This window comes from Talpa occidentalis, unplaced genomic scaffold (assembly GCF_014898055.3).
Source record: "Talpa occidentalis isolate TD23 unplaced genomic scaffold, MPIMG_talOcc4v2.1 talOcc4.16, whole genome shotgun sequence".
NCBI classification, from domain to species: Eukaryota; Metazoa; Chordata; class Mammalia; order Eulipotyphla; family Talpidae; genus Talpa; species Talpa occidentalis.
In genome coordinates this window covers 60,167,130-60,186,242 of record NW_023601653.1, presented here as the reverse complement: position 1 = coordinate 60,186,242, position 19,113 = coordinate 60,167,130, and the positions used below count along the sequence as shown (strand labels likewise).

At 38.2% G+C, this 19,113-nt stretch overlaps 1 protein-coding gene across 1 annotated transcript; it reads right to left on the bottom strand.

The window, feature by feature from the left end:
- Positions 1-5,117: 5,117 nt before the first annotated feature.
- Positions 5,118-17,572, bottom strand: ART4 (ADP-ribosyltransferase 4 (inactive) (Dombrock blood group)). Its single transcript, XM_037514301.2, has 3 exons — positions 17,056-17,572; positions 14,723-15,431; positions 5,118-5,687 (listed from the first exon to the last, which is right to left on the bottom strand). Exons 1-3 carry the CDS (start codon positions 17,236-17,238, stop codon positions 5,596-5,598), a joined length of 984 nt encoding a protein of 327 aa, XP_037370198.1. The 5' UTR covers positions 17,239-17,572; the 3' UTR covers positions 5,118-5,595.
- Between the last annotated feature and the right edge of the window lie 1,541 nt (positions 17,573-19,113).

Genomic DNA, 19,113 nt, shown 5'->3' with positions numbered 1-19,113 from the left:
GGAGTTTCTGTGCTCCCCTGAAGAGGGAATGTTGTACTTCCCAGAAGAGGGGAGTTTTTGCACTTCCCAAAGAAGATCTGAACTAGGGAGTCTCCATGGCAACTGCCTGCTAAAGCTCTCCTCTTTGTTCTTGGTTAATGCAGAAGTTAGTTAGTCATTAATTGGCATATGAAAACCCAATTTGGACCTAGACGTTAATTGATTTGTTATTCTTACACTTGAATTAGTATCATAGAAAGTAAATAATGCAAAAGGTATAGTTAGGAAAGAAATGTTGAGGCCCTGAGAACTTTGGAGAACAAGCTGCCCTGAACCAACTGTGCTTGGAAGCCATAGCCTGACACAGGGGGTGCATGTTTGGGGCAGCAGTACATTTCCTGGTGTTTGCAAGAGGTCAATAGTTCGCAGGCTGTGTGGAGGTTAGGAATTTCTAGTTAGGAGATAGACTTCAGTGGAATTTACTTAAATTTGATAAGTTGTTTCAGACCACTTTGAAGTAATCAATATATTAACCGAGTTAACTGAGTGCTAGGAGATAGATTGATTTTAGTAACTGAATATAGAATAGGAATTTTACACCCACTTTATAACTGTGAAAGTTTAATTGCTGACAAATGTTGTGCTGTCATATATGATTAATCATGTTAGTAAATGAGCTGTACCTAGGAAACTAATTGTTCTTAAGGTTACCAGAGAATTGCCTTTTAGGTGTGAGACTTAGGGAGTCTTTGCATGTTCATGAGAAAATATGTATTGATTGTTTCTGTTCTGCCTCCATGCTTACAATGATGTAATCCCACCGCTTGCCTTAAGGTATAAATAAAGACCCGCTGAGACCCTCAGCAGGAGATACTTGCACGAAATAAGGTGTCTGTGTCTTCCTCACTCCTACTCGCTCCACTTCCCCTCAGCCCTCCGAGAGAAAGATAAGAAAGAGAAAAAGGAATTTTCACCGACTCTGTCCTCTCCTTTCTGAGATCCCTGATACGACTTCTAGCTGGGGAGGGTCCCCAGCAGCTCAATAACTATGTTGAACTTTACCAAATCAAGAACTAGCTTATTTATTGTATCAAGTTTCATTAAGATTATTACATAATGCAGATTATGAATCCTGATTTTTTTCTTTTAATGTAGGTTTTTTTTTTTTAAGATTTATTTATACAAGAACTGGAGTACAGGTCAGATGTGTGGGAGGGTGAGAGGATTCATGAGAGACAGAGCAGGGAACAGAATAGGCAGACTGACTGAAATACACTGCTGAGGGGAGCAGCAGGCGAGACAGGAGAGGTCTGTCCCGCCATGTGGGTATCTCCACAGCAGGCGGGGATGGAACCAAAACTGCAGAGGCTGCGGACAGCTTCATAGCACTGCGGTCAACTGCCTGCGCCACCAGGGAAGCCCATGAATCCTGATTTCTAAGCAAATCAAACTCTACAGAAATTTTCTTTCACTAGATTTATTTTTTTTAAGTAAGAGTAAATAGAAAATACCAGGACAGACAGGCATATTAGAATACTGTGTCATAAAGATAAAATAATAGGGCCAGAATTGTTTTTTGCATATACAAAAAGGAGAGATGAACATATTTAATAAAGTTACTACAGAGGGTAAATACCATGCAACTTTACAGTGTAGTCTCTTTTAACATTACGTGTGAATTTATGCATAGCTGAAGTCCATTCTGTCTTCAGAAGATATCCTAGACTAAGAAAGGGCAGAAATTACAGTGATTTTTTTTTTTTTGAAACTGGTCTCCTAAAGGCTTTAAATCAGTGTGTCACTTTATAGCTCCTTGCTTAAAAACTTTGAACTATAGGGAAAGACTGAAAAAATGCAACATATTTACATTCATCCTTAACTAAATCACAAATCTGCACATTTTCTGTCTCCGGTAAAGTAGCAGCAGGAGGAAGAAGAACTAAGTTATCTTTTTAAAATGTGGTTATTCCCATAACTCACAAACCCAGATTTCTGGGTTTCTAATTACATAGATTTGGGATCAGGCCCTAGGATTCACTTTTCTATAAATTTATTAAGGGATACTGATATTGCTGGTGCTGGGAGCAAGCATGACGGGTCATTGATTTAAAAGTGTCTTACTAAGAAAACCCTGATTTCTCATAGAGATCAAATGCTTAAGAGCTGGATTTTTAGTTTAACTAAGTGACTTCATGTTTTCTCTCCAGTCCATGTTCCTCCTTCACTCTGTCAGACCCATATACTAGCCTTTTATTCATTGATCGTTCCTATATCCCATCTCTTTTCTATTCCGTTCCTTCTTTTCCACCTACCTGAATCTTCCCCCTGCCCCCCTTCATTTAGGCTCTATCTCTGATGAAAGTTTTATCCAACCACAGGCCTGAAGAATCTCATTTTTCTCTACACCCCCAAAACTTATCATTTGTACTCATTTTTGGTGCTAAAGACTTGATACAGGCCTGTCGAAGACCAGCTTTTGGCAAAATGTCGGGTCAGGTGTCCCTGAAAGGATGAGATGGCCTAGGAGAAAATTTAAGGGCTGAAGGGAAGGGCAGTGAGGCAGACACAAACACTCTTATATTGGTGAAAGCATCTCCTGCTGAGGGTCTCAGCGGGTCTTTATTTATACATTAAGGCAAGCAATGGGATTACATCATTGAATGCATAGAAGCAAAACAAAAACAATCAATACATTCTTTTCCCATAGACATTTTGGCGCCTACTGTTTTTGAGAAAAGAAACGACCTTAAAAGTTAATAGATAATTAAAATTTAGACTCATTATTTCAGCCTAAACAACTACCTAGGTCAGCTAACAGTCCTTGGGACATCCCTATCACCAAGACTACAATATCAGGAGACTCCTCTAGCTATATGGCCTGCAGCTAGGGACCAGTTGCTTCCCAATAATCAGTTATTAGAACTTTTTTCTACCTAGAAACTCTTAGTGTAATCAACTTTATGATTCATTACAAGGCTTCTTTACAGAACTTCCATATGAGGAATATTATTATGACCAACTCTGGGTTGCTTATCAGACATGCCCTTGCACAATAATTATTTCCCATTGTCAAGTGGGCCAAATTATTCAGTGTTTAATTTTTAAGCAAGTAATTTTCCATGCCATGAACTTACAAAATTCTTACACGTATAATTTATTGCCCAATGTATATTCCATAAGGTTTTTTTCTTTTTATGACCAAGAACAAAAAACAAAGACGTGTTTAATCTTCAGCCCCATGGTGTGAGGCACAAGGAATCTTCAGCCCCACAGTGTGAGGCTCTTTAAACTTTGGCCCCATGGTGTGAGGCCCTTTTCTTAGCTGCTTGCCAGTGTCTTACCTGGCTGGGGCAGCAAGGCCCCCTGCAGCACAGGCCTATTAACTGTTTTTTTTTTTTTTTGTCCCCCTATTATCTTTTGCTCTCACACCAGTGTCCTGAGACTTTCTTCAAATTCTTTCCACTACTGGCCTCCCTGGTGGCGCAGCGGGTTGAGTGCAGCGCTGTGAAGCTGTCTGCAGCTTTGCAGCATGGTTTCGGTTCCTGGGAGGCCAGGGAGAGTCCCACATGGCGCAGCAGACTTCTCCTCTCTCTCCCACTACTCCCCTCAGGAGTGCTTTAAGTCCGTCTGCCTGTTTTACTCCCCACTGTGTCTGCCTGTTTTACTCCCCACTGTGTCTCTGGTGAATCCTCTCACCCTCCTGCGCCTCTGGCCTGTACCCCAGCTATTGTATAAATAAAAAATAAATCTTAAAAAAAAAATTCTTTCCACTACTTCCTGGTTTCTCTTGCCTCCATTGTTGGAAGGTATCTCTCTTCTTAACTCATGAACAGAAGATTTGATTCCCGTCCTTTTCTTTTACTATTTCCTTTGATAATTATTTGTGGTCTTATTTATCTTAAGAGATAGCAAACTCATGGAAGATCTGGCCTAGTGTATTCAACTCTTAATCTCCAAAGTGCTTTGTGTATAGTATGACTCAAGTAATGCATTTATATGGCACAGAAAAAAATATGCAAAATATTGGAAGGCTTTTCCTAACATACAGCACTGCCTTGTCAAGACTTCCTTCAAGGCATGTTCCCAGAGTCTTGCCCTCAGGACTCTCTACTAACCTCTCATTAACCTGCCAAAATTCCTGGGCAGTGTATCTCAGAATTTTTTTTTTTATGGAAGTTTTATGTTTGCTTTATTAGTTGTAGGGCCAGTGCAAGCTAGGTGCTAGAGTTGTACTTGGCTCTGTTATTCTCAAAATCCCAATGTAAAGACTGAAAGTACTGGATGCCTGAATTCTCCACCAGGTAATTTGATGCAGCCAGCTCTCCATTTCACCTCTTCTGTCATGACACAGGCCCTTCAGGAAATCCTACTGGGACTAAGTGGGCTGGTGTCCATTTTTGTTGCTTCTTATCCAAATCTTAGAGGGACTAGGTAGCCTGGACTTCACTCCATTTAACACAATACTAGGGTCTTTGGAAATCGGGCAAAAGCAATTCCTTATAGCCCCATGTTGTTTGAGTTCTGAGAGAAGAGTTAGAGTACATGTGAAGTTCAATGAGTTATACATTTCTTTTTTAACCTAATTGTTTGCACATAATGGAGACACAAATATTTCTTTGGTATTTGCGTGGTAATTAGATTTTTCCTCTTATATTGTCTCCTTTGTCTCAACACACAGCCACATGCTTTCCTAATGTAAATAATTTGCCATAAACACTTAAAATTCAATTTTCCACAAACTCCTCTGGAAATTAACATAAAAGTTTAAGTCCAGACTTTTGTGATATTTTAGGAACATGTGTGCAGAAACTCCTTACTGGCATTAGATGATTTCATTGACATCTTTCCTTAATTTACTTCTCAAATTTTCTTCTGTCTGAGATTACACTGGTTTGGCCTAAAATGCTAATAAAAATTCTGAAGAAAATTTACCTCTTAGTTATGTCTCTGGGATTCAGGGTTTCTATTTGATAAAGAATTTTTCCTTTGCATTCTAACTCAAGCATCTCTGATTTGTTCTTATTTAGAACTGCTACGTAAAAAGTAAAGGAGATTCCTTTATTTATCATAGCTCCTTCAATTGTTTGATACAGAAAATTTAATTCAGAATACTTAAGCAAAAATATAATGTATTGCTGTATGTATTTAAAAAACTTAGGGTATCCAGTTTCAGGCACTGTTGGAGATCATATACTCTCATCAAGACTTATTTTCTTTTCATTCTTGTGTCTTCATTAAATTAGCTCCATTCTCAGAGAGGGCAAGTCTCTCCTGCTGGTGGAAGATAGCTGTTAGCAGCTTTAGCCTCAGAGCCACTCTGTTTCCATTAATCTCCACTCAAAAAAAAAGCTCCCCATTGCACTCCAATTCCAATTCCAAAAAAGTACCTTGATTGCATCTCAGAGGCTCTGACTGGACCATTTTCTATTTCAGCATGAATCTTTGTGTTCATGGAGAAGAAATACATTGAATTACAGGCAGGCCCACCCACAGGCAGTAGGTTGAGCCAGTTCTGCAGCAAATGATAGCTGGGCAGAGTGATCCCCCAAGGGTATTCTGGGTCCCTTGAGAGAAATAAAGCAAAAGAGTTCAAGAAAACAAAACCACAAATTTCCTTTATATTCCATTTTTGGACAAGATAATGAAACACATTAAAAAGGTGAGAAAAGCAATAATTACAGGAGCAGGGATGCACTTTCTGCCGGAAGCTGTAAAAACAAGAAAAAAGAGTTAAAGGTGTTTTTGGTAGCAGAGTTTTTTGTTGTTTTTTTAAACTAACTCATTTCTCTTTTTGACTTACTTTTTTTTTTTTTTAGCTTAGAAAATTCCTGGTAAAAAGTTAGCTACTTTTATAAAAGCATTCTTAGGTTTTTCTAACAGAATTCAGCTTACTCATTTTTCAGATGGTGAAACCGGCACCTAGAGGTTCAGAGATTTAACTCAGGTTACCCAGCTCAATGGTTGTAGGGCTCTCCTGGTATTCCATCTTATCAGCAGAGTTATCACCATCACTAGCATCCCCATCATAATTATGATTGTCTTCATCACCATTATAAAAACTAGCATTAGTTATTCTGTGCTAGAATATGTTTTAAGCATTTGCTATATATATATTTTTTAAATAAATTTTATTTTTATATTCCCCATACAATTGCAACCCCCTTATTTTGACCCCAATCCCTATATATTTTTTAAAGATTTTATTTTATTTATACAACAGCCAGGGTACAGGCCAGATGCATGGGAGGGTGAGAGGATTCACCCGAGACAGAGAGGGGAACAGAACAAGCAGACTGACTGTAATACACTGCTGAGGGAGCAGCAGGTGAGCCAGGAGAGGGCTGCTTGCCATGTGGGTTGCACCAAGGCCGGTGGGGATTGAACTGGCACTGCAGAGGCTGCGGACAGCTTCACAGCATTGCGCTTCAACTGCCTGCACCACCAGGGAGGCCCACATTTGCTATATGTTAATTCAATCTTCATGACAAAGCTATCAAGTATTTTTTCTCATTATCCTCATTTTTTGGTTGAGAAAAAAGTGACACAGATGTGAAGAAATTTTCTGGGCCTCACCCATCAAGTTGGTAGTGTAGGCAGCATTCAAACTCAGGCAATCTGGCTCAACACTGTATTTTTAACTACTGTTTTGTCTCTTTGTATACTGCACTTCCATTCACAGAATTTTTACAAGGTGCTCAAAAAATATTCTCACATTCTGCTTGGGGTGTGTGTGTGTGTGTGTACTGCCTACACATATGTGCTCTTCCGAGGAAGTATGTGAAAAGTTAGCAGGCATCTTTGTGTGGCTGATGGGACCAAAATTGGAATACAAAAAATTATTGTCAATGTAATTACTAATTGGGAATTCCATGGACTGAGGAGTGGAGTGAGATGGAAGAAGGAAACCTTCTAAATGAAGAGTTTAGACTTTCAACTAGCGTCAGCTGACTACTTAGGGTAGAAAAGATGTTTAGGGTAAGAAAACATTCAACTCTGTGAGTGCCCCAGTATCTGACCATATTGTTTAGGATGACCAGATGATGAAGAAATTTTTTCTGTTACTTTCACATACAAGATCCTTTTAATTTCCTGTTTTTTTTTTTTTCCTATTCAGAATTTTACATATACCAACACTAGTTTTCAAAACTCCAATTTTGAGTAAAACCCCAGTAAGAGTAGATAAGGAAAATTAATCGTGCATATATTTTTCTAAGCTTTTGTCAAAGTTTATGTTAAATTGTATTATCAGAATCCTCACAGAGACCTGGGAACCATTGTTGGAGGGCATTCATTAGAACAGGCCTCAAACTTTATTTTTTTTGTTTTATCTTCATTGAGGCTAGAGAGTCCAACAACTGCCAATTGCAGTCTTTTACACTTTTTAATGGTATAAAATTTTGGGGTCTTCCCTGTGGCATAGGGATTAAGACTCAATGCTATTACTGCTGCGGCCCGAGTTGAATCCCCACCAGGGAGCTAACCCACACATGGCACAGCAGACCTCTCCTGTCTCACTCTCTGCTCCCCTTAGCAGTGTATTTCAATAGATCTGCTTGTTTTGCTCCCCACTTTGTCTCTAGTGAGACCTTCACCACCACGCCCCCCACCTCCGGCTTACAGCCCAGTTCTTCTATGCATAAATAAATAAATCTTAAAAAAAGTAAATAAAATTCTACCGAAGAGTTAGCATGAAGTATTAACTGATAATGAAACAATATCAGAAAGATTATGGCTTCCAGAACTTTATAGCTTTGATGTTGAAACTCTGCCCTTAGCTTTTGATCTTTACCATTTGGCCTCAACTTTCTGATCTGTAAAATTAGAGCATCTCTAGATTTTTGGAAAATCTATTATTGCTACCATCACTCTTTACTTTGCCTCACTGCTACTATGTTGTGCTGAAATATAAGCTAAACATAGACCTTAAGTCTGTTTGAAGGGGACATCTTAAGTGCCCTTCATAATAATGAGGATTGTTATGAAACTATATAAATACATATAATATGGGGCCTTCCTGGTGGCGCAGGCAGTTGAGCACAGCAAAGCTGTCCGAACCCTCTACAGCGCAGTTCGATCCCTGCCGGCCAGGGAGATAACCACATGGCGCGGCAGATCTCTGCTTTCTCGCCCACTGCTCCCCTCAGCTGTGTATTTCATTTAGTCTACTGTTCTGTTCCCTGCTCTGTCTCTGGTGAATCCTCTCACCGTCCCACACATCTGGCCTGTACCCAGGTTCTTGTATGCGTGAATAAATAAATCTTTAAAAAATATATATATTATATTATAAATACAGATATTATACAAATATAAATATAGATAATTCACTCAATGCAATAATATTGTGTAAGTATTCTTTCTTAACTCTCTTGTTACTTTTTCTTTACCTTTCTTATGGCTATTATCATTCCTACCTTGCATCATTTTTTTTTTATTTACACAGACAATATATTTAGGAGAGTAACTGAAAAAAATCCTCTGATTTAAATTACAACCTATACTTTGAATTGCGAATACCTTGGCTTGTTTTGTACTTTTGTGTTTGTCTACTTTTCTATTTTTTTCAAAGTTTTTCTCAAGTTGGAAGTATTTTTCAAATTGGAAGTTGTGCTCTATTAATGATTGGTGACATTAGTTTAGTAGGTCACAACTATCACTTTTTAATAATGTGAAATAGGTTAAGATAAAAACACTAGAGTTGTACTGAATATGAAAAGATTAACTACTGTTTTACTATATCTGCATATGTATGTTTATATGTTATTTATATGTGAAGTGAGTTATGCTGTCACTTTCACAGAAGATTGAAACTAATGGTAGGTTCTCAGTAACATTTTTAAATGGACAAATATTGATTAGTCTTTTTCCTGGTCTCTTATTTAAGTTTCTAAATTCCTGCTATGAGTGAGGCCATCCGGTGTTTTTATTTTTCTAATCAGTACAAAGTAAAAATCAAAATCAACAAGCAACTATAAACCAGAGACACACTATGGTGGGGGCAGGGAAGGTGAGACTGAGAGAGGGAGGAGTAGAGTCAAAATAAGGGGGAAGTTGAAATTGTATGGGAAATATAACCATAATGAAAATGCATACATTGTGCAAAGATGAAAAATGATGTAAGAATTATATAAAATAAAATATAAAAAAAATGGACAAATAAACTGAAAGTAATCTATAGAGAAAATTGTCCTGGACTTTTTCTGAAAAAATTGTGCTTTTGTCACTTATAAGCTGTGTGAATAACACAAACCATTTTACTTCTCTAAACCTCAGTATTCGTATCAATATAGTGGAGTCAATATCCCAATTTACAGGGTGATTGTAAGAATCAAACAGGTAATATGTGCGAAAGCCTTTTTTAAGGAAAATTTCTTCGTAAATATTTTATTGCTGTGTTATAACCTAATTTTGGTCATCTGTGCCTGAAGGTATATACAGTCCATGGAGAAATAGTTATTTACAACTTTTATTTCATAAGGTCTGAAACTATATCAGCTATATTAGGCTGTTCAGAAAGAAGAATTCAATCTCTTGGGGAAAAAAAAGGGAAAGTTAAAACTATCTTGCAGTATATCGAGTTAATCTATGGCCTCTTTCTGTCAAAATGCAGAGAATAATGAGTATTCATCTTTTTAGAATATTATCTAGGAAAAAGTTGGCACTCATAAAAGCATTATTTCTTCCGCCTCTTCCTTTGTTTCTATTCTTACTGTTAATATCTCTGCAGCACACATTTGTGCCACTAAACTCTTTATTGCTTCCATATGCCAAGCAGTTTCCCAGAGTTTGCTGTCATGTTTGAGAGGGTAGCTATCAAGTGCTATCGTGACATTGCTTCTAGACCAGTATTTCCACATTTATAAATGAAGAAACAGCTCAGAAATCATCACCTGTAAGACCACAAAGCTGCTAACATATACCTGGCTCTTATGGACTGCATGCCAGTCAGTCTCCAGATTCATTAATGCTTATTGTTTTCATCTATTCATCTGAGTTAGACACTCTACCTCAAGGTGAGTGTGATGCCACAAATAGAGAAAACTAAGTTAGGTAATTGAAGGCCAGAGTGAAAGAAAACAGAAAATAGGAAGTTAATAAAATAATAATGGTGGATAATAAGCTAAAAATTTTGAGAAATTACTTATAAGTGTCTGATACTGTTCCAAGAGTGTTTTCAAGGGTTATTTCATTTTAGCCTCCTCCAAATTTTATCAAGTGGGTTTTATTTTCAAAAATGATTTCTACTTTTATGATATAAAGAAATAGGTATAGAGAGACTAAGCATTTGCCCATGTTCTCACTGCTAGTAACTGGCAAGATTAATATGTAAACTCAGGCTTACTACAAAGAATTGACTATATTTTTTCTAGAAGCAGGCTTAAGAATTTTGATTATGTGAAATATTTTAACAGATAAGTAGTTCTTTGTGAATCCTGTGACACAGAACAGAGCATGCATTTGTGTGTCTACAGATTTTTGGCAGAGATTATTTTGCTGAAAGAAGCAATACTTAAGGGCAAATAACTAACATAACATATTTTGAGTCTTCTAATGGGCATTTCTAATGGGCAAACGTGTTTCTATGGTAACTAGTATAGGTCATATGAAGGGTGAGGGAACAATTAGAAGGGATAGCTGTTGCTTGAGAATGTTTTAAATAATTTTCCATTGCAAATTTACGCTCTTATGTATACCTTATATGCTACCAATTTGACCTTTTGACTCTCTGAAGCTGTAGATTTCTGGGAACTCTGTGAACTTGAAAACTGCAGTTACATGTTAATAAAACCAATTTTGAAATAAATTGAAGGAGTTAGGAGCTATGCTTTTAAATCTGAGGTCTCTTCAGGGAAAATTACAGTATCCTGATTGGCAAGTTTTAAAGGCCTTCATGTTGTTTTTCAAGTATCACATCTCTCAGATTAAGACATAAGAGGCAGATTAAGACAGGAGGGCTAACATGTATTACACCCCTGTACGGACATAGAATAACTTGAGGCCTCTGATAGGCGAAAAACCTGAAGGGATTTGAATCAGCTTCCCAAGTGAGATTCCAGTTTCGGGAGGATTTACATATTAGTGATCCAGAATGCCACTGTTTAATTTCTTAGGCTGGGATTGGTCGAGAGAAGGAAGTGAGCAATTGCAAATCTGAAAACTCAGATAGGGGAGAGGCCACTGATCTTACTCCCTTCAGTGAAGGCCTTCTAGGTAAGAAAAACACACTTCTCTCCTCCTGTTGTTCATGTAAGGATCTAGCCAACATTGCTCTAGGATTTTAGGATTAGTAGAGTGTTACTTATCACTTAACCAATGACTTAAGGAAGGTTTCAGACAGAATTTACTCAATGACATAAAAACTATGTAGTGAACAACTGAATGCATTCTGAAGCCCATCAAAGTTAATTTTGTAATCAGTAGACATAAAAGAATGTTGATTGTGTCTCTTCTAAGAGTATATAGTCTTTTTGTCCTTAACTGAATTGGTTGTGCTGACAACCAACCAGTGGCAATGAGGTTTAGGGGAGACAGAACCAGAAGATGGACTGGCCTTCTTTGCAAACTCCAGTCAGGTCTCGGACTAAAAAGAAGACTGGCATCATGCCAGCTGGAGCTTATTCCTCTCCCCTTTTCACTTCCCAGCTACTTAAATAGTTGTTTTGGGAAGACACTTCCATTCTAGCTCAAATGCAATGTTTCTGAAAAAATATAAGCCCCTCATACTAGTGATATATATATATTTTTTAAAAGATTTATTTTTATTTATTTATACAAGCACTGGGTACAGTCAGAAGCACGGGAGAGTGAGAGAATTCACCAGAGCCAGAGCAGGGAGCAGAGCAGGCAGAAGGACCGAAGGACACTGCTGAGGGGAGCAGCGGGCGGCAGGAGAGGTCTGCGCGCCATGTGGGACCCTCCTCTGGTGGCCGGGGAGCAGCCGGGGATTGAACCGGCGCTGCAGAGGCTGCGGGCAGCTTCGCAACCCAGCGCTCAACCGCTGCACCACCGGGGAGGCCCACTAGTGATATTTTTATTTTGCCATTTGCAATCTCTTTTCTCAAGACTTCACAAGACAAACTAGTGAATATTAGGGAAAATTTAGATATGTAACTTCCATTAGAAGGGACCACATTCCAGTCATTTACATTGTAGCTACAGCTCCTTACTCGTGACTCCTGCTTGTATCTTTAGAATATTTTTCCTTTCTACTAAATACTATAACTGTTATGAGTCAATTGAGTTTTATGGTTATCTAAACTAACGCCTGATCACTTAGATGTATGAAGGAGAATGCTTCATTTCTTCACTCACTCATTCAACAGATAAAAGATTGAGCACCTTTATGTGTCTGGGAACTAAAGTTAATAACAGTTAATATTTACTTACTATTAATTAAATGCTAGGGAATGTTAGTATTTTATTTAATCTTCACAAGAGCCCTTTGGGACTCTATTATGATGCTAATTATGTAGGTGAAAGAGCTTTGAGAGTTTGATCAACTTGATTGAGAACACAGCTAAAAAGTGGCACAAGTTATATGTGAATCCAGACAGTGGGACTCTATGGTCAAACTGCCTGGATTTTTTTTTTTTTTTTTTTTTTTGTGGGACCCTCACCGGAGGCCGGGGAATGAACTGGCGCTACAGAGGCTGCAGGCAGCCTCGCAGCCCAGCGCTCAACTGCTGCGCCACCAGGGAAGGCCCAAACTGCTGGATTTTATGCTAGTCTCTTAAATATTATGTAGACAAGTTCCTTCTCACAGAGGGTTTAGAGAACAATATAAAATTATTGGTATGATATATGATTTTAAATATCCAATTCAGACCAATCAAATCCCCCCAAATTTAATAATATATATGGCTACCCCTGCAAAACTTTGACCCAAAACCAAATTGAAATTGTGTTTGAGTAGTTTTACCACAAAAACACCAAGATCATTAGTATTGGGGAGAGGGTCTTGAAATCTTTTTCTTGAAGACTTAAGGAGAAGCAGAACATGGGTGACAGTTTCTAATACCCATGCCTCTCAGTTTTCTACTCTTTGACACAAAAAAGTTCCATGAGTTCTCACTTAGTATATTTTACAGTGCTCATTACCTAGTAGGATAATGATCAGTCTCAAATTCATAAGAATGAAGTAACAGTGTCCTGTTCCAAACAGTATCTTATTTGGTTATATTTCAAAAGAATCCTGGAAACTAACTAGGGTAATTCTCATATGTTATAAAAATTTCGCTATTCTATTTATATCCCTCTTTAGTTTTTTAGTCTCCTCTGTAAACACTATTCTCTTGCATCTTTTGAGTGGTTATTCTTTCTCTCATAATGCTTTCTGCCACACTACCAGGGAGAGGAAGGAGGAAATAAAAGTTTTGTAGGTCGCCTCTCCCCTGGTCAGTGTTTACAGATAGGTCAGAGTGAGTAGACCCTGAACCTCAGTGTGGCTGCTTGTTTGAGGACTTTTATGACACATCAGCCATGAAATGTTGAGAAATACTGGGGGTTGCAATTATGAATAGCAGTAGCAATGATGTAGTGGAGGCAGATTCAGGGATATTTTCGAGGTAGACCCTGCAGCCAAGTTGCATTTAAGTGTGAAGGGATGCACATGTGGATAAAGACAGTCTTATCTGTATCAAAAAGCATTTGCTATAAAACTACTGCTCTGAGAAATAACTGTGTCTGGCAACATACAAGGGGAAAATGGAATCAGACACATGGTTTTCTAAAAAAAAGACCTTAGCATTTTTTTTTTTTTTTGGTATTTTTACATGATAACATCAGAGTTCTTGCTAACATATTGATCTAATTGATGCTTCACTCCTTAAAAATGTCCAGTGACTTCTTGTTACCTACAGCATGGGGTTTAAAACTCCTTAGCATAGAATACAGGAGTTTTCACAATCTGGCTCCATCAGAACTACTCCACTCCAATCAGTTTCCTACTCGCTTTCTATTCCTAGTCTCTTCATATGTCCTACACATCCTCATTCCAGCTATCTGGAATTTAGTCATTCACTGAAGATAACCAAGCTAATTAAAATATCTGTGATTCACCATATGCGGTTTTCTTCTTGACATGACTTCCTTTTTTCTTTACTGCTCATTCCTATGGAATCTCCTGTGGTCCTCTGCTGGGGAGCCTTCCTCCCTTTTTCCAGATACACTGAGTAGCTTCCCGCACTGAGTAACCACAATCAGTGCTTACATATCTTTTGTGTGTAGACAAATATTTGTTCATATTTCGTTTATCAGACTAAGAATCCTACTAGAATAGTGATTTTTGTTTTACTGACTCTATATTGGCCAAACCTAGTAGCCTATTTCCTTGAACTTGGAAATGAAGAATGAATGACTAAGTCTTAATTCCTGCTTTACTTTTAGTACTTCTTAGACAAGAAATGACCATAACAAACAACAACAACAAAAAGGAATTTGAGGGAGAAGGTAAAAATGTTCTACTTTATGCACTACCTTTTCCAGTAAAGATCTACTCTCTCTGTTCAGAATGCCCCACATGTGTCATTGCAGAAACACATTCTCCCAGAGGTAGTTGAGGAGAAGAAAAAGAGGGGAAACCAAGAAGTAAAGTGGGTTTTCTCTCCCTTCTGAATTCTACCATTACCAAACACTAGTTTTCATGCTTTTGGCCTTTTCCTCCTGAACCCACTTAGAAAAATAAGTTTTATAAAAGAGTAGTGGTCTGTGACACTATAAGAGTGGACTTAACTTAGCGTAATAATACCTTTTAGCAGTTGACAATTATATCTGCTGAAGTTCCCAGTTGAGCGCAATTGCAACCAACTTCCTTTTGGGTGGTAGCTCATATTTACAACTTCAAACAACTCATAGGGAGGGACCAAGACCACGTCCTTGAGAGAAAAGTATTGTACAGGTACACCCAGGCAGGTAAATATGGTAAATAGCGTTTGGTTTTCAAAATGTTGTGCCTCTTCTCTTAGGAGTGAGGTGGAGAGGAATTGGCCAAATCGAAGCAAGGCACCTATGGAGGCTTCCAAGTAGACATCCTTTGCCTCATAATATACCTTATAACACAGAGGGTCATTCTTCGTGACAATCTCTTTCCTCAGGAGCTGGATTGCTGAGGTCAGATAGTAGTGTAGATATTTGAAATGGAAAGACTGTTCATACTTCTCTGGGGAGCTACCCACACTGCTCATGGCTCTGGTGAAGTCAGAGCGAACATTGTTGTTCAGTGTATAAATCATGAGGGCAACAGCATGTGTAACAGTCATGTTCTCAGGGAGAGGTTTTGCTTGGTTCAGCCAGCTTACGTGGGCATTCTGCCATACCTTGGAGTAATTCCTGTAGATTTCTAGTTCTTTTGAGAAATAATCCCCTTGATTTAATTCCTCCATGATCTGTTGGTCACAACCCTGGTACTGATCATCAAAGGAATCTGGTGACAAGTCAATGTATGTTTTAGATGCAACCTATAGGAAAGAAAGATCTTGATTTTAATTTTTCAGATCAGTTGGTTAATGTGATTTCACATCTACTGTACTCTATAAGGTGAAGTTTTTTAAAACCAATATTTGCTGAAATGTTTTACTCATAAACATACGCTGCCAGTTCTTCCTGATTCAGTGACCTAGCCTCGAGATTGAATTTAATTTGATAAATATAACTGAAAGCTTAAGTAAACTCATTTCCCCAGGGAGAAAGAGACCCTTTTTGACCAAGATCACAGAATTTTTGTATTTGTACTTTGAAAGAAAAAAAACTTAAAGGTTAAATTATTAGTTTTGTTTCCTCTGCCAGTTTCCTTCATCTTCTCTCCTGCTTGTTTTAAGGATTGTCTCTTTTATAAATAAATACAACATATATTAAGTCTTTGGACATTAGTTTTAAAAAGACAAGTGATGGCATAATGTTGGATTTTTCAAGTGGGATCCCTCTATTTAGAATCTGAAGAACGAAAGAGCAAATATGAAGGCTAACATACCATTTTCACTACGGTACAGGGCCATGATGGAGCACACATTTTTAGGACTGATAATGAACAAATGGGCTTGTGAGGCCTGAACCCCAGAAGAAGGCAGAGTTGCATGTCCAGGTGCAGGCAGTACTGGATTGTGGCTTTCCTGGGTTAAGTTCCTATTATGGAGAAACGCAGAACTCATGCCCTTTGCCGCAGGCTAACTTACAGGAGGAGCAGTCACTCAGGGTACCCAGTTCTTCCGACATTGCCAGTAAAACAAATTTTCCCATCTCCAGGACAGTAGAGAGAGTAGTTGGGCAGAGGTCAGGCATGTGCCGAGGAAAGTCATTCCTCTTGGAAATCAGGAGTGGAAAAAGATATTTTCATTTGAGCCATCTTTGAACTATCTTAAATTCCAGGATGTTTCCTACTGGCAAGGAACTAATGCGTTTCTAATAAACTGTACTCATTAAGGAATATAGTAAAAAGATTCCATCCATTCAATGTCAAGGATGTTGTGACTGGAAGTAACTTATCATTTTGTATTTTTACTCTTATTTAGAGAAATAATCTAGCTGATTATAAAGTGGAACTAATTTTTAAGGCTACTTTACAGATTTTAAGCAATAACGCTTTACAGCAGGTATAAAAATAGGTCTACAGAATCTATTTATGCCAAAACCAAACCAAACCAAGCCAATATCATGTTCTGTCAAATTTCATTATAATGAACTCTAAAGCTTTTTAATATATTATTAGATCCCAGATATGTTCTGATGTCTTAAAATAAAGTTATTTTTCATTATATAGAACTTTACAGTACTACTTTTAAGATGATTTATACCATACATTCTAAAACCAAATTAGACTGGTTAATTTTATATTATTTGTCCTACACTAGCAGTTGTTTCCTTAAATTTTATGGAGAAACAAGAAAATAATACTGTGCCTCTAGTATGAACTGTAAAGAATTACACATTTTTAATCATTGCTTTTAATTCTCTTTGCTAGTGTTATTTAAATGTCTGAACAAAAATAGATCCCAAGTGCCTAAAGTTGATTTAAAAGTTTTCACCAGAAGAGTGCTCTATTAGAGCATTTATCAGGACGAGATTACCTCCTTAGTTGTGCCCTACCTTAGAACTTGCTGTGGGTCTCTGCAGGCCAGAGAGCAGCAGTAGCAGGAGAGGAAGCTGCCTTTGGAGAAGCCAGATTCCCATTGTGGGGGCTGCAGTAGTTGGGAGAAGAATCCTCTTGCATCCTTTGGTCAATGAACAGCATTTGTTTGTGTTAAGGGTACGTTGCTCTTGAAGCTTCATCCTGAAATGAGTTTTCAGAGTTCTCCGTTAGGGTTGTCTTTGGATAATTCTCAGCAGGAATCTGCTTTGCTCATGTTTGTGTTGAGACTTCCGTTGACCACCAATAGTTAGCAATTTTTCTGCAAGAGTTTCTGAGGGAAATTCCAACTCATTTATCAAGCTGAACTCTCTGAAGTAGTCAGACTTATGCACCCAAAATACAGCGCTCTAAAGTGAACCCATTAGTCTCACAATTAAAAATTTTCCTGTGTATGTGTGGAATTCCAAAGGCCTGTTAAGGGTCAGGCTCAACTGCTCAGTCTTTATTTTTGCAGGCAAGCAGGAAAAGCACACGCTGTACAGTGTTTGAGGCCAAGCGGCTTTATCTTAAGCTCCAGGCTTCCATTGTGAGTAATATGATTGGCTCTTGCTAGGCCACAGGACAATGCTCCCTCAAGGTGGGTCTGAGTCAGGCTCATCTGGTGCTGCTGATAGGCTCTGTGTGAAGTGGTGCTGTGAAGCAACATGCCTTTTATGGTTACTTTCAAAAGAAGACTGTCTTTGCTATTTTTCCATGGTACTTTGAAATTCTTCAGTGTAGAAATTGTACCTATTGGGGTCACAATTCTTTCCTGTTTTCTCTTCTGAAGATATCAGATCCTCTATCCACACAATCTGGTCTATAGTGACTCCTAATGATGAGAGTTAGAAGACAGCCTCTGAACAGCTGCCATCAATCAAAAGTTGGCTCCAATGTGCAAGTTCATCCAACATGGATGTTCTATTCAGATCTCTCTTAGGCATTTCCCTTTCCAATGTGAACATCCTTTCTCTAGTCCCAATTTATGGGGTAACTGTTTTTCTTGCAAATCTTTCCCAGTTACACTTTCCAATTTGTTATTTAACTATAAAGGGACACAAATCCTCTTCTTGAAAATTCTGTGATTTTCTTTTAGTACTGTAATATTTTTTAATCTAAAATGTCTGGTGATCATAGCAGTTCTCATTACAGAAGTTTAGAATATCTTGAAAAATGTAAAGGATGAAACAAAATTATCCATAACTCATCTTCTGGAGAAAGCTACTATTGGTCACACACACACACACACACACATTCTAAGACTGAAATATAGCATTTCAATTTTGCATTTTTCCTTATATTTTAATGTAAACATATACCTGCATAATTTAATAATGAAAACATTATTTTTTATGGTTGCACAGTATTCCATAATAGGTGCTACTATGCAATAAAATGTGATAGATCCAGAAGACTGATTAATGAATAAAACATGGACTCTTAAAAAAGACACCTCAGTTCAATACCTGGCCCTTACTTCTTCCTTAGTGTTTGATCTTGGGAAAGATACTTAATCTCTTAGTTCTTCATTTTCCTTATGTGTTAAGTGTAGATAATAATAGTGCTAACCTCATTGAATCCTTTGATACATTCATAGCCCTTAAAATAGCATCTGACACAGAGACAGAAGAAAGACATTCCATGCTCATGGATGGGGGAATTAATATACTGAAATGACCATCTTGCCTAAAGCAAAATACAGATGCAATGCAACCCCTAACAAAATTCCAGTGTTTATCTTTTTTTTTTTTTTTTTTTTAAAGATTTATTTATTTAGTTATACAAGCACTGGGTACAGTCAGAAGTGTGGGAAGGTAAGAGAATTCACCAGAGCCAGAACAGGGAGCCGAGCAGGCAGAAGGACTGAAGTACACTGCTGAGGGGAGCAGCGGGCAGCAGGAGAGGTCTGTGTGCCATGTGGGACCCTCCTCCGGTGGCTGGGGAGCAGCCAGGGATTGAACCGGCTTTGCAGAGGCTGTGGGCAGCTTTGCAACCCAGCGCTCAACCGCTGCCCCACGGGGGAGGCCCCCAGTGTT